General features: G+C 42.1%; 2 protein-coding genes across 8 annotated transcripts in view; one reads left to right on the forward strand and one right to left on the reverse strand.

Moving 5' to 3' along the window:
* Positions 1 to 27,758, forward strand: part of LOC108046375 (stAR-related lipid transfer protein 13) — a 99,931-nt gene that overhangs the window by 62,190 nt on the left and 9,983 nt on the right. For 4 of the 6 annotated variants that reach the window (XM_044458423.1, XM_044458422.1, XM_044458424.1 and 1 more), the window contains exons 6-9: positions 9,629 to 10,210; positions 16,715 to 17,409; positions 17,886 to 18,798; positions 19,452 to 19,494. In XM_044458423.1, the coding sequence (XP_044314358.1) occupies positions 9,629 to 10,210; positions 16,715 to 17,409; positions 17,886 to 18,798; positions 19,452 to 19,494 (2,233 nt within the window). Of the gene's footprint in view, positions 1 to 9,628; positions 10,211 to 16,714; positions 17,410 to 17,885; positions 18,799 to 19,451; positions 19,495 to 22,219; positions 22,666 to 27,758 lie in introns of those variants that run through there. The other 2 variants (XM_044458426.1, XM_044458427.1) reach the window with 2 other exon arrangements.
* On the reverse strand, positions 3,848 to 7,689 carry LOC108046386. Of its 2 annotated transcripts, none has more exons than XM_044458429.1 (3): positions 6,897 to 7,689; positions 5,110 to 5,477; positions 3,848 to 4,728 (listed from the first exon to the last, which is right to left on the reverse strand). In XM_044458429.1, the coding sequence occupies exons 1-3, from the start codon at positions 7,415 to 7,417 to the stop codon at positions 4,001 to 4,003; spliced, it is 1,617 nt and encodes a 538-aa protein (XP_044314364.1). In that variant the 5' UTR covers positions 7,418 to 7,689; the 3' UTR covers positions 3,848 to 4,000. The 2 variants fall into 2 exon arrangements, with proteins under 2 accessions (XP_044314364.1, XP_044314363.1); XM_044458428.1 differs by having other exon boundaries at positions 3,848 to 4,731.

Consider the following 27,758-nt stretch of genomic DNA (forward strand, 5'->3'; position numbering starts at 1 on the left):
TCGAGTGCCGGCCACGCCCCCATCGGCCCCCATTTCTTTGGAGCAGTCAACCAAACTAAACTAAACCAAGTTTGGCTTAGTTTTTTTCTTCTTTTTTTCTTGGCCTGGCGTGGGCTGTCAGCTTATGGCCTTACACCGCGGTTATTAACGCCTTTTTACACATTTTCCCCTCTTTGCCACCACCAAATACAACTAATTTTTTGGCTAAATTGAAATTATTAGCCGGCAACTGTGCCTAATGATGACAAAATGTGTCACAGCGCTGCCCACGCAGGCCAAAACGCTTTCTTTCCGGGGCAAAGGGGAGGGAAATGGGTGTAGGGGCAGCCTCCTCTCCTTTGTGCACATTTATTATGACAAATAGTGCAGCGTTTTGGCTGGAAATTGCCGTTACACGCTAAGACTGCTAAGACGCTTGTTGTTGGCGTCGCCTTAGGCTTAATTTGAATACACTGAGGCAAAAATAAATGTTGACCAGAAATTGGAAATAACTATGGGTAATAGTTCAAAAACTCATTGAAAAAGTAATGATCATTTAAAAGCCAATAACTCAAAAACTTAACTTAAAAATTTGTATATGTTCCATATAAACAATATTACATTTTTACCAACAGTATAGGCTGAAACTTAAAATAAGCTGGTTTAAAAATGGGATTGGAGAAAAAAGTAAGACTTCAGCAATTTATAAAGTCTTTAAATATTTTAAATTTTTATTTTAGCAGCTTATTTTAATATGTTCAATATTAGATATAGATTATGTATTGCCCAATTATCTTCTTAAATTCAACTTGGTTTGATAAATAACAAAGTTATGAGGTTGATGACTACTTTCCAAGTGTAGTTATGAAATGCGTTAGTGGAGGCGGTAATCACCGCCTGACCCATTTAAGACGCACCGAAACGAAACGAAGCGAATCCATATGACAGGCGATGGCAACTCGTTTTTCCGTCGCGCTTCCTGCATCAATTAGCGCTGGCTTTTGCGCAGATTTTCCATAATTTTACATGGACAAGCTGGCTGGCTGACTGACTAGCTGGCTGAGACAGAGTTTTCCCGTTTAAGCAGCCATTAATTGGCGCTCGTCAACATCGACTATGGCTAAGTAAGCTTAATGCATCAATCAAGCTTTCAGCATGACAACGTGTATAAATATTGCCTTTCTGCCATTCGAAAATCTGATAAATCAGGCGAACGGTTTGCGTGTGTTCTCAAATGATTTTAATTATAGATATTGACAAAGTGGCGATGGGAAATTGAGACGTAAGACTGCTGCGCCCAGGGATTGTTTTTTAACTATAGTTTTTTTTTAATTTTTTGGGTCTGGCTGACTGCGGTGTGGTTCGATGAACCCAGAAAAAGTATCTGCTTCAGCCAATTATGCGAATGCTGTTAATGAATGTGGGCGACGACTTGCCTTTGGTTTATCTATATGGCTTTATGCAATGGCTCTGTCACTTGGCGAATGCGACTGCAAATGCGACGAAGCAGCTGCCTCCAGAGAAAGTTGTCTTTGCCCAATTTGCAAATGACGTTTTTTTGTCAACGTCAAACTCGCGAACGGGCCAAAACAAATGGCAATAAAAGGCAGCGCCTGCCTGCACGTTACTATTTTTGTCAACCAGGAGTTGCTCTGGCAAAACAAAGCAAAATCCCACAGGCCCGATGATGCCAAATGGAGTCAGAAATCGTTAGATAGATAGACAAAAACAAAATAAACACTGTGGGGGAAGCTGAGAAGTTGGAGCTGCGAAACGAAAGTGAAGCGAAGACTTCTACAATTTCACCACCGGCAGCAATCATAATTGCAGACAGCAATTAAGCCGCTGTCACAGGCTGCCAGCTACTCATGCTGATCGCGTTACAATTGCAGTTGCAGAGTCGCAATGTTGCAGTGTTGCAGTGTTGCAGCTTGCCAATGTTGCAGCATTGCATGTTGCCAGTTGTCAAGTTCGGCTCGCTGACAATGCGTTGATATTTTCCGACAAGCAAATCAGCAGCCAACCAAAAGGCCTTGGCCACAGAAATTGAGCCAATTTGCTGATGCCGAATCGAAGCTCACCACTGGGAATCGCGTTTTGTGCGAGTGCTCTTCTGAGCCCCGACTTTCTTTTTCTCTAGCCGCTTGCCAAAAGTGACACAAAGTAGCCTGCTCCTCGGGCTTTGCAGTTTTCAAAGCCAATGGAATTTAATTTGTTCAATCCTCGATCCAGACGCGTCTCGCTTAGAAGACTTTTGTGGTGCCATTACAAATATCATCGGTTATTTGATAGTTTATCCACTCTAAGGGACATCTAAGTCCCTAAAACTATAAATTACTTCACATTTTGTATACAGTATAAGAACAGTTCCACACTCTGCTAGGGTAAATGATTACAAAACCATATTTAAAACTATACAAATTTACTTAAATATTTACAAATTAAAAATAACTAAGCTTCTACTGACATTAAAGCTACCTACACATAATTGCTAGCCAATACGACTTGTGTATTAATGTAGTATTTAAAGGTTTTTGTTGTGAGTTGTGTAAGAATGGTATGCGAGTGCTTCTGTGGGATTTCTTCTGAAGCTGTCACAGCTGTTTAGCACTAAGCTTACCTAACTCAAACTCTCAAACTGTGTACCTCTACCTTTGGCTCTAAAAAGCTGCACGTGAGCCAGCCGACAATTGACCACTTCAAGTGTCATTGCCCAGCCGAGAGTTGAACGGAAAGAAAATGTATATAGTATTTATGGACTGCTTGCATTCTTCTAACCAAACATAGGTACATACATATATATGCATATACACACTCCATATGAAGTGCCATTGAAATTATAATGATCTTCAGGGGATTTTGGACCGATCGTTCGGACGTCAGGCTACCAGAAAAAAAAAAAAAAATGAAAAAAAGGCCAAAACGAGATGGAGATGGAAGAGCATACATATGGGTATTATTTAACCAATTTGTTGTTGCCCGCTTTTGGATCTGGCTATGACCTTCAATGGTCATTTGTTCAAAAACAAAGCGAGCTGGTCCGCTGGCTCACCAAAATATTTTGACGTTGATGTCGATGTGGTCAATGTCAATGTCAGAAATTGGTTGAAGTGGAAAATTTCAGTTCACAGTGGCTTAAAAAATCACTGTATCTCCCTTTTTTTTAAGGTTCAGCGCTTGGCTAATAAGCTAAACTCGCGTGATTGATGTGCGTTTTGGGGATTACATGGCCCTTGTTATTTTGACCTTTGCAGGCAAACGAACAGCAGCTGTTGCCGTTGTTCTACAATATCTGCCTGCATATCGCCACCGTGGCATCAACTGCGTGCCACGCCCGCCTGTCTGCAGCTGGCTTTCTGCGGCTCCAACGGAGTCTAGACTCGCAGCCCGGCACAATGCTGATTGCATTTAGCGATAAATTAACCAATGAATACAATTAAAATAGGCAATACCCGCACTGCAACAACATCACCAAGGGCAACGAGGCGAGACCTTCGCAGAACACACCGCGAAAAATATATGTCACATGAGTTGGGGAATACTCCACAGAAGCTTTCCCTAAAATGCGCTATAAATTCAATGAACAATACAACATTTCATGTGTTATTCTATTGGAACAAATTTCTATCAATCATTCTTTTCTTTGGTTCTTTGTTATAACCAAATATAGATTGAAGATAAGATAAAGAATCGCAATTCATATTCATTTGCTAACCTAATCAATGCAATATAAAAACCCAATAATAATTCTGTTATCAATAATTGAAATTCCCTTCTTAGTGAACCCAACATTTTCTGCCAGTGCAGATCTTGAAAGGCGTCCCCAAGGGCATCTGACCAAAGCAACCTTCAATTCGCTACAATTCGATTCGATTTCTCTCAAAATCAATTGCATGCTGTACTTTATTGTGTGCCATATAGTTCTGTCTACAAGAGTCGAGGAAAAAAGGTGCCCCAAGCCGAACACTGAAAATCAGAAAAAACCGAAATCGAAACCAAAACCGAAAATCGCTCGCCGCATTTAAATGTTCAAATGGTCGGAATCAGTGTCCAAATGGGGATTAGCCGGGTGCGATTGCGTTAATTGTGTCTCGTGGGCATCGTTTTGGGCGCCCAGGGGCAGGATGGATCTCCGGTGGCGTTCTTCTGCCGGCCAGGATGATGTTTTCACCTGCTGCTGGCGCATGTTCGGATTGCCAATGAAGCGGACATGGGGCAACAGCAATTGCTGCAACTGCTGATCGGCTGACATTGATCTTGTCGAGTGCAATCTATTAGCGGGCAGTCGCCAAGAAGCAAACGCAGCATCCTCCAATGACAGTGATGGCCTGACTGATTGATCGTAACCATTAATTTTATGCGTTGACATTCTTTGCGGCCAGTTGTTGTCGCTGTCATCTGGCCATTTTCCCGTCTTGGCCGCCCTCTCCCCGGTTTTCCCGCCGCTGGCTGTCAGGTGCCGCTTGCCGCGATTCGGAACGAATGGATCGTCGGCGTTGTAAAGATCCCGGAGCTGCAGCTTCTTGCCCCGGGTGGCGAAGAAGGGATCGTCCACTTGGAAGAGGTTGCGATGCTTTTTGCCGCGGTGCGGAAAGAACAGGTCGTCATACTTGAACAGATCCTTGACCTTGTCGCGCTTGCCGCGATTCGGCACGAAGGGCTCGTACCGGTTCATCAGGGCGTCCAGGTCCGGCGAGTTGTGCTTGCGACCTCGAGGCGGTATAAACGGGTCACTCTCCTTGCTCATCTCTTCTGGAAAAATTTCACAAAAATATATTAACAAAACAATGGATACTGCGTTCTTATGTCTAGATTATCGTAGGTTGTTCGGAGTACATTTTTTACTGTGTAGGAAGTACAAGTTACTTTATATTATTTAAGAGGTTACTTCACAACTTTCCTGATTATTTGAAATGAATTTTCCAAAGCTTAGGCCTATTTTGAGGAATATGGGTTTCCAGTCATTTATTTGATTTAAATTTGAATTTGAATTTTGACGTGCTCTAGGTTTCCAAGATCGATCTCCATGAAATTTTATAAATATAAGGCTTAAAAAAGGAAGTATTACAAAACACTTTTCCTGAAACATAAATCAAATTTTAAGATATGATAAAAAACCAACACACTCACCTCCCAAATGATAGCCATCGAAGAGCTTTTCTCTTCTCACCAAAACGTATTGAGGTTCATCGACAATGAGTGGGGGTTCCAAATGACCCGACAAATTCAGCTTCTTCCAGAGGAACATTCCGGGGTAGTAATTCTCAGCGGCACCATCACTCAGATTGCCCATATTACTCTGAATCGGATACAGAAGCTGCATGGCCCAGTGCAGGAACTTAATGAGATCCTGTTCGCCGGTGAGTAGCATAAAGACCTCATTGTTGCTCTGATCCTCGTCGGCCACCTCCTCCCCGGAATCGGAGGAGTTAACCTCGGAGTCAGAATCCTGCATCGAACTGAGCTGCAAGTGGAGGCGAGCCAGAGCCTCTTTGTTCCTGATGAGGGAAAAAAGGTATACAATTTCTATAGTGTGATTAATGCCACATCATTTGTTCGCTTTAAGGAGCAGCACATTTTCTCATTTTTCTTTTTTTTTTTGGACTTGAGCGTGGGTTGCGGCCATGGGTTTCAATTACACTTCTTGGCCGAAGTTTCTCTTTTTGAGGAAAATAACAGACGACACACAATTGATGAACTTCTTGTTCCCACTCAAACATATGACCCAGAAAGGCCTAAACTCTTCGCTTATCCAAAGGCTGTCAGGGCTGATCCAATTCAATCAAAAGTCAATTTGAGGCAATTCCCCAGAAATTACTGTGTAAAATTACAAATTAGGCGAACAGCAACAATCGAAAGTTATGCGGGCCGTCGTAGCCAATTAATCAAACATTTAACAAATCAACAAAGGCAAACATATGCGAACAGAAAATAATAATAATGATAAAGTCCCAGCCGGAGATGATTAATTCGATTTTAATAGTAGCGCCCAATAATTTTTCAACACAAGATAATATACCTTGCAAATTACAAGGCGCAGCGGAAGAAAGAAATGCTTTAAATAAAACAAAAGCAGAGTGTAAAAATTATTTCCCACTCGCCGAAATGAAAAGTGAAACTCGTAATGCAGTTTTCGTTTCGATTTCGTTGTGGGGCAATGAATTTGCTGACAGTTGTTATTTTATAAAATAAATCAACATACGGCGCGGCGGTCTCCTGGCTCTGACTTGAAACAAAACTGCAATCGTTGGTACTGATTTTTTCACGCCCATTAATTGGTTTTGCGTGTTCCCAGTCGACAGCCAAATTGTCGACGATTTGTTGCCGCTCTTGTGGGTTAACCTTCTTTTTTTTGGCAGACCCTGGCGCCCTGAGAAGGGTTAGCATTAACCCTCTGTATAACGAACGCTTGGGTTTCTTTAAAATAAGTTTATATTAAGGTAGAATGCGGATATGAGTGAGAAATAGGGTTCAAAAATTGTCTAGGAAAAAGAATTTTAAAATTAAACTTGATGGTTAAAACTGAGTACCAAACTTTAAATCTTTTTTAAAAATCAAATGCCTTTTAAATCAATTCTTGCAAATGTAATTTAACTACCTAAATTACAAAATATAATTTGACTGAGTAGTATTGAAGAAAATGAAATTGAAATTTTAAAAATACGCAAATTTTTCTTTCCTTAAATTTGTTATAAAGCAACAATACCCTAATTTTTTAAGCAAGATACGTTTTTCCGGTCGAAATGAATGACTCAGTTGCTTAGAGGGTTAACGATTACTTTAGCTGCCAAATTGGTTTACATGTGAAGCGGAAACGAGGAGCGAAACTTTCTCGACTTTCCTTCTGTGCAGCCTTGAACCTGCTGGCCGATCTGCGGCCCCCAGTTTGCCACCCACATCCTGAATGGGTCTCTTACCTGGCCGCCAGCATGGTGCGATAGTACTCCTGCGGACACTTCGCCGATGCTCCAGATCGACCCTGGCAACGATTGCCCCAATACCGGTGAGGGGGCGTGGCCCGATAGTTGGGACCCAGTCCCAGTCCCAGTGCCATTCCCATTCCCGCTGCCATTTCCTGCGGCACTGATTGCCTGGCCCCTAAATCATCTGCGTTTCGATTAAAATCCTCAGACGTCTGCGGTTGCTGCTCCACATCCACAGCCACATCGGCATTGGGCAGGCTGAATTTTCCTGAATTCATGGCACCGGTGTGCAGCATATCGCGCAGTGCATCGCTGGGGCTGTCAAACAGGACGCGTGCATCCTTTTTCTGCTGCTGCCGTTGTTGTTGTAGCTGTTGTTGTTGGTGACTCAAGGCCGCCTTCGTGGCCGTAGCGATAAGCGATGGTGGCAAAGATAGGACCACATTGCCATGGCCATGGCCACCGCCGCAATAAATCGCCAGGCAGACGCTGAGCCAGGCCAACGTGAGCCTCATGCTGTCTGCGGTTCCTCGGTGTCTCAGTTCCTCAGTTTCTCGACTCCGTGGATCCCCAACTTCGACTCAGAAACTCCAGTCGCGGGGAGTTGTTCCAATTTTTATTTCGCTCCTGCCTCGTCGGCCACTTTGAAGAAGCCAGTCAGCCAGCCTGCCAGCGGCATCCGCTGCGTTTTGGCTCTTAGAAAAACGGAGAGACTGAAACTGAAAGTTTCTGGCCAGCGGTCCAGCTTTTTATAGCACGAGATGCGGCCATTCCAGCAAGGAGCGGCCCGCGGAGTTTTGGGAATACGCCTGCTGGTCGCGGTCGAAAGACCCTTGGTCACATATGAGAACACTCAGAAAAAATGCGACAGGTGAAGGACATCACAAAGTAAAAATAAGAAAGAATTCTTAAGAGAATCCAGAGTTAACATTTTGTTAAAAAAATCCATCTTAAAACAACTGATTTCCCATCTACCCATGATCACAACATTATAAGTTTTATTTACTCAGAGCCATTTTATCTAACTGGGACAACGCTTAAAGAATCACGATCCAAAACAAGGCTTTTATAAAGCTACCAATTAATAAATTGGGATTTTTAAGACCATTCAAAATAAATCTGATAAGATTAGTTCTTCATTAATGAGAACTCTTTTTAAGAAGCCGGCTTTATGGGAAATACAAAAACATTTTAATTAAATACTGATATTTTGAGTGGGTGTTATTTGGTATTCCCAACTCAACATTGCCAAAGCAACATTTTTCTCAGTGTCTCTTTGATTCCAAAGCAATGCCAATTGTTTGTCCAGCGCGTCGTAGCATGAAATTAATAAAAAGAAATTGCATTGTATGACGCCGAACTGGGAAATAAGCGGCCCACTTGAGATGGCCGCAAAGCAAACTCTCATACGTCATAAGTTGTGTTTGAAATCAGCAAATCAGTGGGCCAAAAACTCGATTGGAGTGCGGCATTGTTTGCCCAACCTGTGACCCGAGCAGCCGCCCTCACAAATTAGCCAGCCAACTTCTCACACTACCTGATAAAATCGTAGGGTTCTTCGCGGCTTTCTTTCAAGCCCCGGCAGCAATAGACTACCTCTGAGAATTTATTGCCTGCTAATGTTCGATCGCATTTGTCTGAGCGAGCTGCCCTTCTGGCAAAAGCAGCAGCGCCACAGAAAACAAAAAAGGGACCCGCAAGCAAACACAATTGCTGAGTAATGAGCACTGCACGTTATTAATGTCACTGGGGAATCGGAAAGGGTTTCGGTGGGCAGAAGGGTCTACTGGTCCAGAAGACCAGTTCTGGATCTCGGGCCACGATTTTTAATTAAGTAATTCGCTGACTTTGTTAGCCCTGTGGGCTCCATCTGTCTCTGATCTTCTCTGGGTTCTCTTCCCGTGTTTTTGGTTTCTTTCTCCTCGTTTTTTTTTTTTTAGTTTTTTAGTTTAGTTGTGTTGTGTTTAATCTGGCTAACAAATTGCTTCATTTCAATTTATTTGCATTCGTTGTTGCTGCGGCGAGTCGTGTTTCGCTTGGAGTTCGTGGCTGCAGTTTTCTGTTCCGATCCGAGTGTGGAAATGGGAAACCTTTCTGCCTCCGCGGTCGTGTTCTAATTTATTTGTCTTTGATTGTGCCCATGTCTCTCCGGGTTGTCTTGGTCGTGTCCTGGGCTTTCTTTTTGTCCCTGTTTGCTGGGCAAATTAAGCAAACATACATCATAGTCGGGAGCCATTAGAAGAGGCTCTTGGCGGATGTGAATGTGGATGGGGATGGGGATGTGGCGCTCTGGGCGCGATTAATAGACCATTGCCTTGATATATGTGCGCAATTAGAGCGCTAATCAAAACCTAATCTCCACCGCAGTGCGGAGTTTATGGGTCTTCTATGCAGGAAAAAAACACTAAGAACTTATGCGTTCAAGAGTTTTATGTGTAAATGCAAATATTCAATTGACCTACAACTGTAAAGTTGATTTGTTGAAAGCGATCATTCAATCATAAGTTACTTAAGTTACTCTAACCAAGTCTGATTTTTTTCAGTATAGTATTTATAGTTTGTAGTTTATGTAAAATCATTATTTAATTGGGGCTTGTTAAGAATAAGCATATCTATAGAAAACAAATATTAAAAGAGGGTTTTAATTGATATTCCATTAATATTTATTAATGATACCTACTATTTCTCCGAGTGTACCCCACTAACAACTGCCATTCTAATTGCAGCGGGAAATCAACGAGGTCTTCGAGCTGCGCAAAGTCCAGCGTTTGGAGCAGCAGCTCCGCGAGCAACTGGAGGAGCGGCTTTCGGAGGCAGGAGTCCAGCAGCCTGATGAATTGTCTCGTTCCACAGGATCAGATAGCGGCTTTGACAGCAGCAGCACCACGGCAACAACAGCAACAACAGCAACAACAGCAACAACAGCAACACCGGGCAAACCAGTGACAACTAAACTAAGGGCCCTGCCCCCGCCGCCCCTCAGTCCCACCAAGACCCCGACGAAATCCTTGCCCCCTCCACCTGTCCAGGCGGACGATGTGAACCTTTGGGCCTGCAAGTTTCTACGCGACCTGGACAGCCTGATGGCCGGCGATAAGCTGCCCCCGCATCTGGCAGCCCTGGCCGAAGGATCCGGTTCCGGTTCGGCCTGCAGTTCGCCCACCTCCAGGACGGCGCCCATGCTCCTCTCGGCAGCCGCCTCCGCGGCCATCCAGAGTCGCTACGGCAAGGGCTCATCCATCATGGAGCATCAACTACAGCAGCAACAGCAGCAGCAGAACGGAGTCCTCTTGAAACCGGAGAAACACGTGAGTACACAGCAACAAAAACTGTTTGGCTGAACTGCGCCCAAAAATGTCAATACATTCAGAATTTAAAAGATAACATTTTGTTGAGCTTTTAAAAAATGTATTATAGACTTATGACAAAGAAGACCTTTAGACATGCAAAAATGTAAGGGTCAATTAGGGCAAATATTTTATACTTCTTTGTACCAAAAAACATTTTTTAAATACTTTCAAAATATTGAAGATGTAATTTCAAAAGTAGATTGGAGTTCTTATATATCGCTTGGATTATTCCCTTTATTACATGTACTTCAATTTTAACTTAAAATCATTTCAAGATACTTAGGGAAATCTTCAAAAGAACTAAGAACTAACTTCACTTGAACTAACATTTTATATGTAAATTACATTAGAATCATTCCCAAAATACAATTTGCCAGTTACATTCTTAAAGAAGGTGAATCCCTTAGTGTTTGCATACGTTCTGCATATTAGGCTGAGATTTCCTAATCTAAAATCTCCGAAATTCCGGTGTAATCTCTGGCTGCCTCAGTTTCGACATGTGAGCGAACAAACAGCGAAGCATATTTTATGAATCTGGGTTAGATAAAATGCGCTCAAGACAAAGGCATTTAATCTGAATCACAACAATGTTGTCAACACACACAGGCAGCTACACAAAATTTGGGGGCCCACACACACGGTTTTTCCCCCCAAAAAAAAGGGCCCCTCCCTTCGAAAAATTCGGTGCGGAAGGAATGTTCTTTCAAGAACTGCCATATGTTCCAGCCATCCATCCATTTGCCGGATGCGCAACTGAAGCGCGTGAAATTTATGGGCAACTGGATGGATTAGTTGGAGATGAGCAGATGAAGATGGAGATGAAATTTGGGGGCAGGGAAGTGGTCCGTTGATAGACAGTCGTCACTCGGTGGCTGGCACTTGAACGAGTTAAACTTTGAACTGTTTGAATAAGATAGACGGCCAAGTTTTATGGGAGTTGCATTTTTCGGGGGCTTTGCATCGCCATAAAATGTGTAATAAAATACTCTAATTAGTGCAGTTCTTTAGCTTTAGATTGAAAGACAATTGGAGATTGATTGCCGGGCATAGAGTCGTAAAAGATTTTCTAATTGCAATCAGCGTGCTGCGGAGAATAGAGCAAAGTTCAGAGGGACAGGCTGAAAACTTTAACTCTTCGATAACCCGAATGAAAATGTAGCTTATTCTTGTTGCAATGCACTGAAAATTAAAGCAATTAAGAAGAAAATAATAAAACTTTCATAATTCCAACAATTGCTAGTTAAGATTTGTAGGGTAAGCCCCTTTCATATTTATCTGTGAAGACCTTAAGTAAATTTTTGATTGGAATTTATTTTTCTGAGTGCTCGCGTAGTCTCTAGAAAAGTGGCTGCAATCTTTGGCCAACTCGCTGACCCACTTTGTGCAGCCGAGGTCCATAAAGCATAGGCCCCGAAACAGACTAACCAACTTGTTAGCTGTCTCCGGCTTATCAAACCGAATATATCTAATTAAAACATTTATAAGCCAAAACGGCTCATAAACGGCACTGAGCTTGCGGTCTCCTCGGTTGCATATGCTTAGCATACATTGCGTTCACCTCTGGGGTCTCCGATTATCAGGGGGAAAAACCTCAAAAAGGCAGCAGCAGCAGACTTGCTGCAACAAGACAAATATTAATTTTCAAAACGCGTGCCATGACAATGGAAAAACACGACATCAACACCGAAAGCGAACACCAAAAACCCACAAAAAATCGAGGAGTGGATACGGATGGGGGTTTTAGGGCTCCATTGTTGTTGGGCTGTTGACAAGACGAAATATTTGCTACCAATCGATATGACATTCAGCTGCTGCATTTGGCAGAGTAACATCGCCTGGCCCATTTCCTTTTTCCTCGTTCTAGTTGCAAAATGAAAGGCAACAGGAAATAAGGTTGCCTGTATCTGTTTTCTGTTCAATACAGCCAAGTTCATAGGAATAGTGCTTAGTGAGAAAATGATTTGATTTTCTTTATTTATCTGCATTTATAAATGGAAAGGAAAATGTTTTGATATTTTAACGAACTTATATTCCAATTTGCTAGAAAAATCATGCGTTCCTTAATAATTTCTTAATTATCAGAATGGTAGAAGTTATAGCTATTATACAAATTTAAAAACATTTAAAAGTAAGCGTTTATAAATTAAATGTTATTGTATATTATTGCGTCCGTTACTGTTTTTCCTGGCATCTGACTGCCGAATAGTTGTCGAATTTTTGGGAATTGCTTGGAAAAGGGACCCAGTCACTGGAGCTGTCATATTTTGCCTTAATCGCTCGGGTAAAAGTGCCAATTAAAAGCGCTTAAGCCCCACTGCACTAATTAAGGCAAAGAATGTGGTCGAGTTGCCAGCTCGGCAATACACTCATTCGGTCAATCAGTCAGTGAGACAGTGGGACTGAGGGCCATGATTTATGAGCTACCAACGGCAGCATAAATCAAAGACAGCCAACATCGGCCTTTTGTATCGAGGGCACAAGTGCGTGCCTGGTTTGCCAAAAATCGTCGCTGGACAAACTGTCAATGAAAGTAAAGCACGGTACAGTTTCTCAGCTTTTCGTTTCGTTTGGCATGGTTTCGCTCGAAAGGCGCAGGAGTGGAGTGGAGTGGAGTGAACTGGGTCACCATGCCGCCCTGCAGCAAGCCAGCAAAGATCAGAAAGGCCAGAGATCTCCGCAGAACACTTCACTTTTTGCCGGGGCTGTCAACACGGCAGCAGACCGAGCGGAACCCAAAACGCCCCAATTTAGTTGGCTGCAATGTTTATGGGGAGATCGGACCCTGTTTCTGCCTGCGAAAGTGAATCTTGTGCAGCATGTTACATGCGTGTGTGTGGCAGGGGGCATCATCGTCGAACGCAATGCGCTTAATGATGATGAACCATGCAGATGCAGCAGATGTGCAAGATGCAGAAGATGCTGGGCAACACTGAGAAAAAACAATAAGACATTTATTTTATAGTATATCAAGCGTACTTTTAATATTTAAAAATAATGAAACTTTTAAAAAAAGAAGGTAGCCATTTGATCAGGTTGATCAGAGTGATATTTCTTACAACATCTAGAAAAAATTCCTATGTCATATTAAGTATTATAAATGTACTCTATTTTAATAGGTTTTCGGTGGACATTTTCAACAGGTTGTGTCAAAAATATTACAATATTATATTATTACCAGGTCATTAAATAAAACCAAAAATAATAAAATAACTTTTTAATGTAAGCTCCGTTCAAATAATCACTAAACTTAAGATTTCAGTAGATCTTTAAACATTTTTTCAGTAATTATTCACAAAATATTGATAATAGGGGTTTGTTAAATATATACTCCTTACAAACTAGTTCATTTTACAGCTGATTTTCGCCCAGTGAAGGCCTTGCAAGGCTGTCCAGACAAAAGGCCGCGACACACAAAAAGCTTTTCACGCAGCTCAACGAGCCCCGGACACTTTGACTTAAGTAGAACTTGCAAATCACTGCAAGGCAAACAAACACGACGGACAACAGCAGCCAGGGAGGAGGAATGGGCAGCATGGAGTAGGAGCCGAGGGAGCAGGGATCTCGGAGCAGGGAGCAGGGAACAATGTCCGGAGGAGGACGATGGGCTGGGCAGGCGTTTAAGTGTTTTGATTTGATAATTATTATCAGTACGCATGCGTGACCGCGGGCAGCTCGGTCGGCCAACTCAGTCACTCATTTGCCGTGGCAGTCAGGGGCATGTCCAATCGATTTGCGATAGTCTGGTCTCGGGTACTTCATACTTATATGCTTATGTGTACACTCGAAGACCGGCACTTTCTGGGTCACATATCAATAAAAGTGGAACGCTGAGGCGTTGCCCAGTGCATTTGTCATTCAGCTTTTCAGTCGTCTTTGATATCGAAACTAGTAAACAAACGCTATATGTATATTTATTTTTTAGATTTCTTGCGCCCCGTTTTTATGATCAATTAGAAGCATTTACTGTTGCCCCTCCACTGAAATTCTTGATAACCCCCTGGCAACCTAGGGAAAAGGCAATTTTTATGTGTCATTTTGTGTTCATTTTATTGCATTTTTCATTAACTAACCGAAGAAAACATTTCATTTGTTTTCCATTCCATTTCCAAATCGTTCTTCGGCCTGTTGTGAGAAATGTTCACAATTTTATGACATTTAAATAAGTCTCTGTCAGCGTTTCGGATATCGAATTCTACTGCCGGTCATAAAACTGATTTGAATTTTCCCCAGCCATAAAATGCTTCAATTTCAATCACAACATAGCCAGCGAGAGAGAGTGAGTGAGAATCATAGGAAATTGCTTACATATGTAAAACAGATTGGGCATTGAGAATTTTATTTTTTTTGGGTGCCTTGATAAAATCGCTAAATTAATCGATTGTGCGCGGCAAGATAGATGATCTTCTGGACGATAACTAGCCGTAAAATGGTAAAAGTTTTTATTTTCCCGGCAGTCGAAATCGATCGGAGTCGGCGCCCGAGTGCCTTTAAATAGCCATATGTTCGATTCCCGGCCATGCCCATAAACGCCAATGATCTGGACGCCCAATTAATGCGTCGCCGGCGAGAGTTGGCGGCTCATTAACACGCAGTTCGCTGAGATGGCATCGCCATCGCCATCGCCATCGTCCGTATTAATAATTCATAGACGCTGCCGTAACAGGCACTCGAGACTGCTCCATAATGCATTACAAATTTGATTTCGAAACAGCAACAGATGTGAGCTGCTGCTCCCAAAGGACCCCCCTGACTGACGGACCGCATCCGCATCCTGTGACCATTTTTAGACGGGCGTCGTCTGGTCCGGAGCAGCCAATTACACTCGATTAGGGGGATATCTGCAGCCGGAATGTTGAAAATATTTTTGGTTTTTAGTTTATTCGCTTCTGGAACGAAAATTTCATATCTCTGAGAGGCATTGATTAGACTTTATTTCAAATTTATTGAAAGTTTTCAAACATTTTTTCTAATAAAGTGAGTTAATTAATAATTATACATTATTTATTTTAGTAAACTAAAAACAAAAACAGTATTTCAATTATAAAATTATTAAATATTGATTTGATATGCAATAAACTTTGTTAATCAGAATTAAATAATATTAATCTTCGTCTCAAATTCATTTTTTAAATGTCGAACACTTATAATGGATAAAATGCTTTCAGTGAATGTTTAAATACTGAATATTGAATTAAATCGCTTGTAATTTTTAATGTTAAATGGAAATGCCTAAATGCTGGGTATTATATTCATGTGTTTATAATTTAGTACAAAGCCCAGGCATTTCATATTGATTGCTTTCGGGAACTCGCCTGGCAACTCCAATCAGGCTCTGATACACTTTTTTCTGCCTCCAATTTCGCTGGCCAGCGATTCGCCCAAGGCCCCCAAGGAATTGCGCTAACAGAATCAGCGGCAGCAGCAACAGCAACAGCAGACACGGCAGCAATATCGCCGCAACAGCAGCAATATCGCAGCTACAACAGCAACCTGCTGCAGCAGCAACGCTGTTCCCAGTTTCAGACCGCGACTCGGGGCATAAATATACGTTTTTTTTTTCTGCCGATAAATCATTTAAATCAATTTCCGCCTGTTGCTGCCGTTGCAGTCCGCGTTTTTTTCCGGCAAATGAGAAAACCAAATTGTCAAACGCTTGCCAAAGGCTTGTAAATCGAATTGACATAACGCACTTATAGCCTGCTGATGGAACATGACCGTGAATAAAGACATGCAGCTGGCCATGTGTTCTTAGAATCCAGCGGCTGTTATCACATGCGGCTTATAAATCATAAGCCAAAACAATAGGGGAAATGTCTGTGCGCTAAGTCGGCTCCATTGAGATGCCTTTCCTCGGAAATAACAAACACGATAAAAAAAAAACTAACCCGTCTTGGCCAAAAGATTTGCATAAAATACGAAAATTCCTGCGCGGCTTGCGCGTTCCACTTGACAATGTCTAAAAATTCCGCTGATGTTTCCTTTTTCGCATTGTCTCTGGCCTGCACATCCCAACAAGGTAGTCTCCAGATTTTATTGGAGGCTGAGGGCAGCCAGGTCCACCACGCTCATTATGCATTCAAGGTCCTTGGCCGTGGAGGTTGAGGTTGCGCCCCTCGAAACTGTCAGCGGCCCTCAGTGTCGACTTTTCTTTATTAAACCTGACTGACTATATTTTAATAAGTTAACTTGTTCTTCCTCCTGCTGCACTTGCGAAAAGTTATACTTCATTCACGAATTTAACTTTTGTTATGCAGTTTATTTATAAAATTAGTATTCCAGAAATCACAACAAATAATAAATCAAAATTATCTTCAAGCAACTTTTATCAATATATACGTCTTATTATGAGAACAACTAGTATGATATTGATTAAAACAATATAGATCAAGCCTTTAACCCTTGTTATTATAATAATTAGTTTATAAAAAAAATTCTTATAGATTCTTACAACAATTTTCTAAGTGTATTCCTTGCCTCTTTCAGGCAACCATTCCATTGCAGTCGTTTTACCTTGATTGCGGACGCAACGAGGCATCGCCGGCAACCAATTCGAATGTTGCCTACATGCGCACCCTGTCGGCGCCGAATGGAGGATTCGGAGGAGGAGTAGGAGCAGGAGGAGCAGGAGGATCTGCGGGAGCATCCCTCCCCCCTCAGGGCCAACGCAAGAGCTTGGCCTGCCCCCCACTTAATGGCCAAGTGGACACAATAACTCCGACACCGGCAACTCATAAGCTGACAAATTTCCAAAGCGCATTGAAAATCGAAGAGATGGCAGCGGCCAATGGAGCAATGGCAATGGCAACAGGTACGGCAACAGGTGAATCGGTAGCGACCACCATCGAGGATTTGAAATCTAGGCGACAGCGACAATTGAGCGGCGGCGACATGGAGACAATGCTGGCCTCCCAGCCGATGTCGATGCCAAAACGGGTGGGCATTAATCATGCGGCGCTGACGAGCAGAAATGCCATAACCCCGCCGCCAGCATCCGCCTCATCCACATCCCATTCCCAATCAGCCGCCTCGGCCAAAGGCTCCACCTCAGCCACACCCGGCTACCTGGTGGATGTGACCAAAAAAGGATCCACATCGACCATTTGGACCTCGGAGGAGTCCATTCTGCGCAGCGTTGGCGCCGTCGATGAAGACAATAAGTGAGTGGCCAACATTGAGACATTACACTCGGCAAAATGTTAGAGCTTTCCTTTAGAAATAATTTATATAGCAGGAGGAATTTTAATCCAACTCAACCAGTTTCTGTTTAATATTAATAAATATACATCAAATATAGAAATATAGTCCACAGACTGTTTTTAAATTAAAAGAACATGATTATGAGTTTTTCATTTTAATTCAAATGTTTTTTTCCTATTTCTTAAATGTACATTTGGTACCGAATCCAATTCCTACATTATTTATACTGGTCAAAATTAACAAGCAGAGGTCTATGATTGCTTTATTTAAATTTAATTATTACACTTTAATAACTTAATTACTTTCTTAGAAATCAAAAAAGAAACCTAGCTCAATAAATTTAAAAATCAAATGTATGTCTCACAATTTGTTCCGAGTGTAATGGAAGCCCCTTTGAATTGATTTGTCAATGTCTTAATGCCTCATCACTTTGCAGCTCCACTTCGTCTTCCTCGGCCTGCGAGGAGGCCACGGGTGTCCTCAGTTCCGGGAAATCGGGCATCTCACTGGACTCCTCTGGACTGGACAACGATAATAATGAGAGCGGCATTGGCACGGCCACGCCGCCAAAGGATATGTCCCACTACTGGAAGAGCCACCATATGCAGCACCACCACCACCATCATCACCACCACCACAGGACGGGCGGAAGTGCCCAGGATAATGAGTCGGTGAGCAGTTTGGAGGCACTGCGCAAGATGAAGTTCCAGAAGAGCGGTTCGGTGGCCTCATCCGATGACCCTGATCTCCTCGAGGTCCTTAGCCAATGTGGCAGTGGTGGTGAGGCAGCCAATGAATCCCAGGACGACATGTTGGACGAGGAAAAGGACAAGGCGGGAAAATCCCAGGACTACGACGAATGCCAGGATGAGTTTGGGATCTGCGATTGTGACTGCACCGATGGCGATGCCAGCAGTGCCAGTGGTGGAGGTGGTGTCACCGCCACTCCAGTGGTCCTGCGACGCAAGTACACTGCACCACCGCCAATTCTGGTGCCCAGAACCCAACGGAGTCACTCCCTGGATCACTACCACTCACCGCAACCCATGGTGCACCCGCGGAAGGTCCTGCCCATCCACCACCATGCCATCAAGCACAAGGAGAGGGTCCCACTCTCGCTGGCTTTGCGACAGGAGCCCTTCCAATCGCTCCTCAGTCCTTCAACCACCGCCGCCAATCAACTGCACCACTTCGTGGAGCTGCCATCGCCCAGCAGCGCCTCCCTGCACAGCGGACTGGGTGATTCTGGTGGCATCCAGGAGCTGTCCACCAAGTCCAACTCGGCGCCGATGCTGCTCAAGGAGCGTGAGACGAGCCGGCGATTCGATGACTTTGCCGCTCAGCATTTGGTGAGTGCTAGACTTGAAACCGAAGAACAAGCGAGGGTAGATCGAAAATGGGAAAGCTTCTTTCCAAGAACCGGTTTTTTTTGCAAACAAAATAGAGCAAATCAGTTGAAGGCTAAATAATGCATTTCCTGAAGCAAGAAGTAGTAGTGTTAATTTAATTTTTAAAGAATTAGGTTTGGATTTCTTGTTCCTAATACTAAAATTGTGGTAAAAGTTGTATATATCAATCCCTCCAAATTTATAAAATTTGTTGATACTTTTTAAAGCTTTTAATTATTATACAAATGTTAAAGCATCTGATCTATTAAGTCGCTTCAGACTACTGATGAAACATTCGTAGTTGCTTAACTCTTTTTTTTTGTACAAAACAGTCATAAGTATTTATATTTAAGTTACTTTCATTTTGATCATTCTTAGGCCTTCCAAGTTCTACTTAACTTTTTATTCAGTCAAGGCTATTTACATACTTTATCTTGCTTTATTTTCGCATTGGCAAGTTCTGAGAAGCATTACAATACCACCGGCATAGGGTATCCCAATCCGCTTATGGATCCCGATCCCCCTGCAGCACTTATCTACCCGCCCTCGCATCAACTTGATTACCAGACATTAATGGACATTCTCTATCCCCCGATTCCCTCTTTTTCCCACAGACACTGCGCTATTCTCGTTCGCAGAGTGATCGCTATTTAGCAGGTGAGTGAGTAGTGAGTAGAGTATAGAGATCGGGGCACCAACGAGTTCTCCTTAGCCAGAAAAACCCGCAGAGCCGGGCTAAATGAGTTATTTAAATGGCCTGGACTGGACTGGGACGGGACATCAAGGCTGAATATGGCTGAATGCCTGATTTGATGCGCCGGTGGTCCTGCCAGCCAATTAGCGGTCTGTTATTAAGCCTGAGTGGTTTATAATAACAGTCTGTCGGGGCATGATTCATAATTTCTATAATTATTCGCCGGCCTGATCTATATGCTGTGGGTTAACGGAGGCAGGGCCACTCCACACATCATAGGGCATTGTTTGGGCACCAAATCAATTTCCAACTTTTGCTTTCATTTCGACCAAACAATTGGAGGGCGGCCGTCATTTAAATTACTTTCATGTTCTTCGGTTAGCAATGGGTAATATCGAGAGCACCAAGCAACGGCTCTTTTTGCGAATTTCCAACACTTCCGTCAACACTTCAATACAAATGGCACAATCCCAAACCCAAACCCAAACCCCAAACGAAAATGGCTGTCAATCTGTCAATTTCACTCTCCATACAGTGCAAACACCCATTGGTATACAAACACTGAACAAAAATGTTGATACAGTCAGAAAGGCAAGAACTATCTTTCAATAATAGGCTCTGCATTTTTACACATGTTCTAAACGTATTTTCAAGAATATAATATATTTAAAATTTAATGATGATATTCTTTCTGTAAATAAAAACATGTTTTCTTTATGAAATCATTTTAGTTTATTAATTTATTTGTTTAACGACCAAAGTTATAGCTCAAGTAGCTACCAGTTTTTGCTGCTTAAAATCCTAAATTTAAAAAACAAAGGATAAAGTTATGACATGCAAATTAATTGAGCTTTCTTTGGTTTTAATAGTTATCTTCTGATTAATTAATCCTGTTAGAAGTAATATATTTCAAATGTTAAGGGCCAATTCAATGAATTATACTGGTTGAGGTATTTTCCCCTCGTGTACACAGTCAGATGTATCCACATATTGCCTCTTGACCAGAGCTCGATGGGTGATGATGATGATGGTGGTGTGATGGCACTCTTTGTGCTAAAAATGGCGTATAAATGAACGGGAGAAAAAATTGAATCACTAACTGGACGCCAAGTGTCCTACAGTGGCTGTTGGGGCTCATTCAATTTCGTTTTTGCAGCCTGACTGCCCCCAACGAATTATGCACAGACAAAGCAGTCGGAGCCATCTCGACCAGTGACGTCAGAGGGGGCGGGGAAAAAAAAAGAGAGCGAGTGGTGGTCATTTTATGACCATTATCTGAATGTTTGCCTGCCATTTCCTCGCTGGCTGACGTCATTACAGTGACGTTCATTTCGTGCAGAACATGCCCTCTGAAAAGGTCGCGGCCTTCAGTCGCTTATCTGATATACTTACGCGTATTTATATTGCCCATTTTATGTGTGCCATTGCATCGCTGATACGCCCCGTTGGCAATAATGGCAGGCTTTAAGGAGAGCCACCTCCCAGCTTATTGTTCTTTCTTAACGGAAGCAGGCATCCCAAGTGGCCGGCTATTCTGTTGTTTACTTTATTGAAAAGATTAACACGCTTGCATATATATCAATATTTATATCTGATATTGCACAAGTACAAATTACCCGCATTTATATTTTATTTCTTATATATATATATCTGTTCATCACCGGCGCAAATATATACGGAATTATGGAATACACGAGCATGTGTCCACGTCGTGTTCCGTCTTCCGCACCAAGTCACGCCCCACAACAAAAGGGGGCGTAGATTAATGAGAAATAATGTAGCTGAGTGACTTGCAATGATTTTGCTCATAATTTTCCTGTTTACCCAATTAATCGGTTTCAGCAGAATGAAAAAACGGGCTTGTTTGTCAGTGCAAGTTGTGAATACTAAACGTGATCCTTAAACAAACCAATTGCAGCTGTCTGAAAACAATGGATTTGCACTTCTACTATTGGTATTGTTCTGAATAACTAAGTCTCAATGGTGATATCAAACAAATGTGCGGCTGTTTTATCATCAACAGCTTCTCTCAGAAACGAAACTGCCATTTATTCCACTCTCCATAAATCATAAAACCAAGCAAAAGCTTAACCTTGAACACACTCAAGCACACAGTTATAACTGTGCCAAGCCAACTGTGAACAAAACACACAGCCACGCCCACTCCGCACACCACCGCCCACTGGTTTCAGTAGAGCAACAGGTGCGGTTGTCGGTGTCTTCGAAACTTTCACATGCCAACGTATAAATTTTAATGAATGCGCCCATAAAAGAAACACAACTAAAACATAAGCTGACATTGCCTCGCCGTGAGTCCTTTTGGCGAACATGAAAATGAAATAAGCATCATCAACATGACAGTTATTCATTTATTTATTTATTTGTTCGCCCGTGGCCCTGGCCAACTAACCACAGAAAATAATAATAAGCGATTGTGGCGCCGATAGCTCTACATGGGCCAGGAAGTGGCCCTTTTCTCCCGTCCATTTCGGGTAACAATACCTTTTGGCTCTTGAAGAAGCACGGCTAAAGCGGCAGCAGCAACAGAACATCCATGTTGCTCATACGCCCCGTTGTTCATCCGCCCCGTGCGCCCGTTTACTTCGTTTTGAGTGCTTCGGGCGGACGATTCGTGCGGTCGGCTCGCCATTTTCTGAAAGGAAAACGAACGCGTTGCAAATTCATTAGTGCTCTTACAGGCGCCGTGCACGGTTGTCGATTTTCGTGGCCGCAGCGAGTGAAAAACTCGGGTGGAGCGCGTCGACGCCGCCGACTTAAAGCCAAATAAAAATAAATATCAAATCAAAATAAATAGCTTCGATACCAAATAAAAAATGCTCAAATTTTATGGTGCATTGTGTGCTTGAAATGAAGTGTATTGTAGTGTAATTTTCTGTACAACAATTTAAGATATCCGCCATCGACGGATAATAATTAATAGTTTTTTTCGGAGAAACCACATTTGTGAGTGCTTTTCAAGACGGCGCTGCCCAAACTGGCCAATATGCAACGTCGCATGTCCATCACCATACGCGAGTACAAGTTCTTCAGGAGCTTCTCGCAGAAATTCGAGAACTGGCCAAAACGCAAGGCCGAGGCATTATGGCGGAAAATGCGCGAACGCAAGATTGCAGGTGAGCATAAAGTGGCATCTAGAAACCATCAGCCCACTGCACTGAGGAAAAACCAGAGTACTTCAACACATTTTCGAGACTATTGTCAAATATTTTTTTAAATAATTATTACAATGAAAGAATTCATATTTTCTTATTGTCCATATTCTGAGTATTGATCAGGTAGTTTTTATCTCAAAACACTAGTCTTGATTAGGAAACATTAAAAAGGAAATTTGTATAGTTTTGTATATAAATCTCTCAAAATTCTTTTAAAGTTAAAATTACATTCAAACCATTTTACGACTTAATAAAGTGTTAGATTGTAATTGTACAAGTACCTACAAGCACACAACATTTATCACACTATTTATTGTTATATTCACATGACAGAAGAGGCTTATTTACAAATGATTAGTCGTTGACAGCTTGTTAAATTGTTTAAGAAAATACCTTCACTATTAGAAATTAACTAAAATGATCTTCTTGCTTTGTAGTAGATAATTCTTAAACGAAATGTATAAGATTAAATAGACATTTAAAGGAAACCCATCCTGATTCCTGTTCCTACTGCCAATGCATTGGAAAAACATTGATGTTTTAAGGATACTCCCCTGAATTCGCTATCAATTTTAGAACGAAGAAACCTTTCCTTAAAGTGTGGCCCTGCTTCAAGGGCAAATTTGTTTTGCCCGCTGCCCGTTTGCAAATTATAAAAAACTTTGTTTACAATTATGGAAATATGCGTGTCTGGATCATTGTGTTATTGGAGGCAAGGAATGCGCGCGCGCCACTCGCACCGCCAGCAATTGGCTGTTTATGGTTTTTCGGCACCCCTCCCCGGCCGAACCCCCTCCGCTTTTGGCCGTTTATTTTTGGTAATGGGAATGCGGGGCACGGCTATTTCCAGTGCACAGCTTGTACTTATCAGTCGACGCCTGGCATTTAAATCGAATTATTCGCAGCGCTAGTTGGGAATATGTATATCAATATGGTGAGAGGAATTGCAACAAGTGCCCGACTCTGTCACTAGCATTCTATCAGCCAGTCAATCATTCGGCCATCCAGTCAGTCAGTCAGTCAGTCAATGTCCCAGCGTTATGAACACCCCACCACTGACCATCATAGTCATCATAATCATCATAATCATCATCATCATCCACCGGTTTCGCCGTTTTCTTTACACTCTAGTGAAATTGCGCGCCAGTCAAGCAAAGCCATTCATTTAAATAAAGAAAATTGTTTGCGTGTAGTAATAAATGGAAAGAAATTATTATACAATTAATATGTATATTCGTGAACGGGTAAAAAATGCGGAAAATGGTTTTACTTATTAAACGTACCTGCCTCTCCAGTTCGTGCCTTCAAAAAAATACATATCGCTCTTAAAGTGTATACACAAAATTGAATGGCCAATTGGAAAGGCATTTTTATGGCAGGTTAATTCGATTTCCTTGTTCTTTATTCGGCATTCCCTTAGGGAAAATTCATAACAAACCACCTGTTTGCCACGAGCCTTTGCTACTGTTTAATTTCATTTCATTTTCCTTTGCCATTTTTGGGTTATAACAATATGTATATAAACTTTCCATTCTCGTTAGCCGCTTTGCTTTGTTTTGTTTTATTCTGTTATTGTTTGATTATTTTTCTTGCGAATGCGAAATTCGTTTATTTTTATTGTGTGCGAAAGGCGATTCCCGCTACCGCTGGGCAGGAAATATGCCGCATATAATACGCTGACATTAAAAACACATTAAAAGCTCAATGATCTGTTATATTTGGCCGAAGAAGCTCTAGTACTTGGTCCCCAATTACACGAAGGGCTCTAAATGGTTGCCCCTGGCAAAGTGAGCAGCTCCACCCATCGTTGAGTTCACAGCAAATTAAACTGACGTTTTCTGCCACTTGTTGCACCCATTCCCCGGCCAAAAATGGGAGTTGGTTACACGGGGAGGGCCACTGGCAATTTTGCCAAGCAGCTGCCGCACACTTATGGCCCAGAATGTGTTATAAATAGCCAGATCCTTTTGCCAGGCAGCAGGCTTTTTGAGTGCCCAACGAAGAGGAAAGGAGTGTGCACATGTCTATTTATGTACGCCTGGCCTGACTCTATTTTGAAAACAATCTGAAAATTACAAGTTCAACTGTGCAGACGGCTATTTCTGGTATGCAATTTATAATTAATAATCTACTTTTGCCAGCGTTCTCTTTGATGGCTTACCAGCAAGGTGACTGAAATTTATGTTCCGCCTGACATTTGAATGCAATAGCAGACAATAAAACATACGCGCAGCTTGCCTTGCCAATGGCCAGCAATTAATTAATGGCACGACACCTACGACAATTATTTATCTAATGGGAACTAGGAACGTACTCGGTTCATTTGCGTTTACCGCAGTCATTGGCTGTAAAATTGTATTGTTTTTGGCTCCTGGGGCGATGCAATTTACTGTTTATATGGCAGCATAATTGGCATATAAAATCGTTTAGCGGGAAAATTAATGAAATTGCTGAATAATGCTTCGGCAAGCCTGTGGCAATTGAATTAGCTATCAATTAGTGTCAACCAAAATCGATTTACAACGTAGTATGTTTCTTTTTCCCAACTAAGGTCGAAGCTTTTACAGAATGGCAAATGTTTTGGCCTTTTAACTAAATTAAGCCAGCTTAAAGTTTTAGCTGTGCGTAACAAAGGCCTTTCAGTTATGGAAACGCATGGCATAGAAGCCAAATCCTTTACATAACCAGTTCGGTGAGCGCTGTTGTCTGTCATCCGCATACAATGTCATCTCACTCTGCTTTTCTGCATTTTTCTGGAGCACACTCACACCACACACACACACACACACGAGAGGAAAAACGTGTCACTGACACGCACCCACACAATGGGAGGAATTTTCCAAGCGAAGGATAAAATCTACATCTACGGCAATTGTGTTAGGAACTTTGCTTTCATTGACACTTTCCTTTCCTTTCCTCCACAGAGACCAGAAACAGATAGCTCGCTTGACTTTTACTCATTGCGGTCCTTGTGGCTGGTTCATGAAATCAATGCAAATTTTAATTGAAAATTCAAACAAATTTAGTGAACAACAAGCTTTAACAATAGCAACCAAGAAGGCCACAATTAATCCCGGTTTCAGGCAAAAACATCATTATACATGCAAAATGGTGAGACAAAGGAAAACCAGTTCAAAGAAAAGCTCAGCTTAACTCGTTTATAAATTAAGAAGAATATTTCATAGATTATAATAAAGCAAATTTTCAAAGATGGATATTTTACTCTTTAACATCCAAAATAATTTAACAAGATTCAAATTTTATTTATTTCACGTAATTTCCAATTTATCTGATTGCTTAATTTGGCGTTGGAACTTAAAGCACTTGTATTGTAAATAATGACTAGTTCTTAGAACTACGTTTCAAATAGTTATGAAACATGATTCTAAGAACAAGTCATTATTTTTTGTCTTGGACATGAAATTTAATATCACTTAGATAATCAGCAGAAATTGTAAAGTGCAGAGTTCACATTGTACGCAACACAGAAAAGAATGTGTTTTTGTTTTAAACACCCCCGTGGAAGGCGGGCAGTCTGGCATTTTATATATTTTTTAATTAGCCTTAAGGTCAACCGGGCCAACATGGTAGTCCGGATCATCGGCTGCGTCTCAGGTTCCCAACGCCCCCGAACTCCGCTCAACACACACATTGTTCGGTTCCATCAGAATAATTATCATCCCGAGCGCAGGTGAAGTTCGTGAATTTACGCGTGGCTTGTTTGGAAATGTTTTTAACAGCATCGCTGGCTTTTGGTTTGCCTTTTGTGGACTGAGCGGGGGAAATGGGACGGCAAAGGACAATAAGGACAACAACTGGGCGGTACTGTGTGTGTGTGTACGTGTGTGAGTAGGTGTGGGTAAACAGGAACAAATATTGAACCTGACGCAATAAGCTGTGAGTGAGCCTTTCGCACACACCTCCACAGTGTTTTACTCGCTTTAAATGGCTTTTAGATGAGTTTGCGCCTGCAACGTGGCGTATGCGCAATTTATACCACTCTCAAGTGGCATTTACTGAGAGTTTATACTGCCAACGTAAAAGTTGGATAATTAATGTACGATAGTAATTATATACACTCACACCTTAATTGCAACCAAGTGGAAGTAATACATTTTTTATAAGCAGTTGATTGTTCAAAGACTTAAAAAGAGACTTCCTTAAAAAACAGAAATTTGTATTAGTTACAAATGCATTTTTTGTATGAATATATCTTTAGTTAATTGCTTGTAAAAAGACCGAGACTTTGTCTTTCATTTGCAAAAGCAGGCTAAATACAACATTATTTTCATGTATGTGATAAATGATTGCCTCTTAAGCCATTATATTTATTTAAAAACTGTTTTCATTCTATCAGCCTTAAAAGAATAATACCCACTTGAAAATCAAATTATTATTTGATTACCATTATAAAATTGGAAAACACACAAAGAAATACACAAGTCAATGGCGGTAATTGTCCCATAATCATAGGCAAGCCATCACAAATGGTATGCCAGTTTCGCCCACAATTTGCATACATAATGCTGGTCGCAGTTGGCAGCTATTCCTTGGGTCAGGTCGCCGTCGGACTGTCGCTCCAATCGAATCATTGAGGACCTGGCCCGCTGCCAAGATCCGGGCGAAGCGGGTCATGCGTCCGGCGAGCAGCTGTCAGAATGCCAGCAGCATAAATCGATGTCCAAAGGGTTGCTCTCGTTTATAAATAACTGCAGAGACATTTAGGAGCGGAGGAAGCGGAGGAAACGGAACCTGGAAGCCTGGACAGGTGCTGGGTGTTGGTGGGGTGTCCCCCCCCCCCCCCTCACTCGCTCCATTGGCCCGTTTCGCCGATGGTATACTCGTGCAAGTTAATCGCTTGCAAAACTCAATAATAATTCACTCAGCAAAGGCACCTTCCTGCCCCTCGCCCCACCCCATCACCCCCACTCGTTTTCGACATAGGTTCATATTTTCCTGCTGGCAGTAAGCAGCCGGAAACTGTTTCATGTTGTCACTCAGGCTGATTAAAAATCAATAGCTCTGCTGTCGCCAGATCCTGTTACTCGAATTGA

Source organism: Drosophila rhopaloa, unplaced genomic scaffold (genome assembly GCF_018152115.1).
Source record: "Drosophila rhopaloa isolate 14029-0021.01 unplaced genomic scaffold, ASM1815211v1 contig_167, whole genome shotgun sequence".
NCBI classification, from domain to species: Eukaryota; Metazoa; Arthropoda; class Insecta; order Diptera; family Drosophilidae; genus Drosophila; species Drosophila rhopaloa.

What these genes read in the sequence shown, in the direction of transcription:
- LOC108046386 (XM_044458428.1), bottom strand. Translation starts at nt 7,417, where the DNA reads ATGAGGCTCACGTTGGCCTGGCTCAGCGTCTGCCTGGCGATTTATTGC. An exon ending in CGCACCATGCTGGCGGCCAG is followed by an intron (nt 5,478 to 6,896) that starts GTAAGAGACCCA and finishes TTCCCTCATCAG; the next exon opens with GAACAAAGAGGCTCTGGCTC. An exon ending in CGATGGCTATCATTTGGGAG is followed by an intron (nt 4,732 to 5,109) that starts GTGAGTGTGTTG and finishes AAATTTTTCCAG; the next exon opens with AAGAGATGAGCAAGGAGAGT.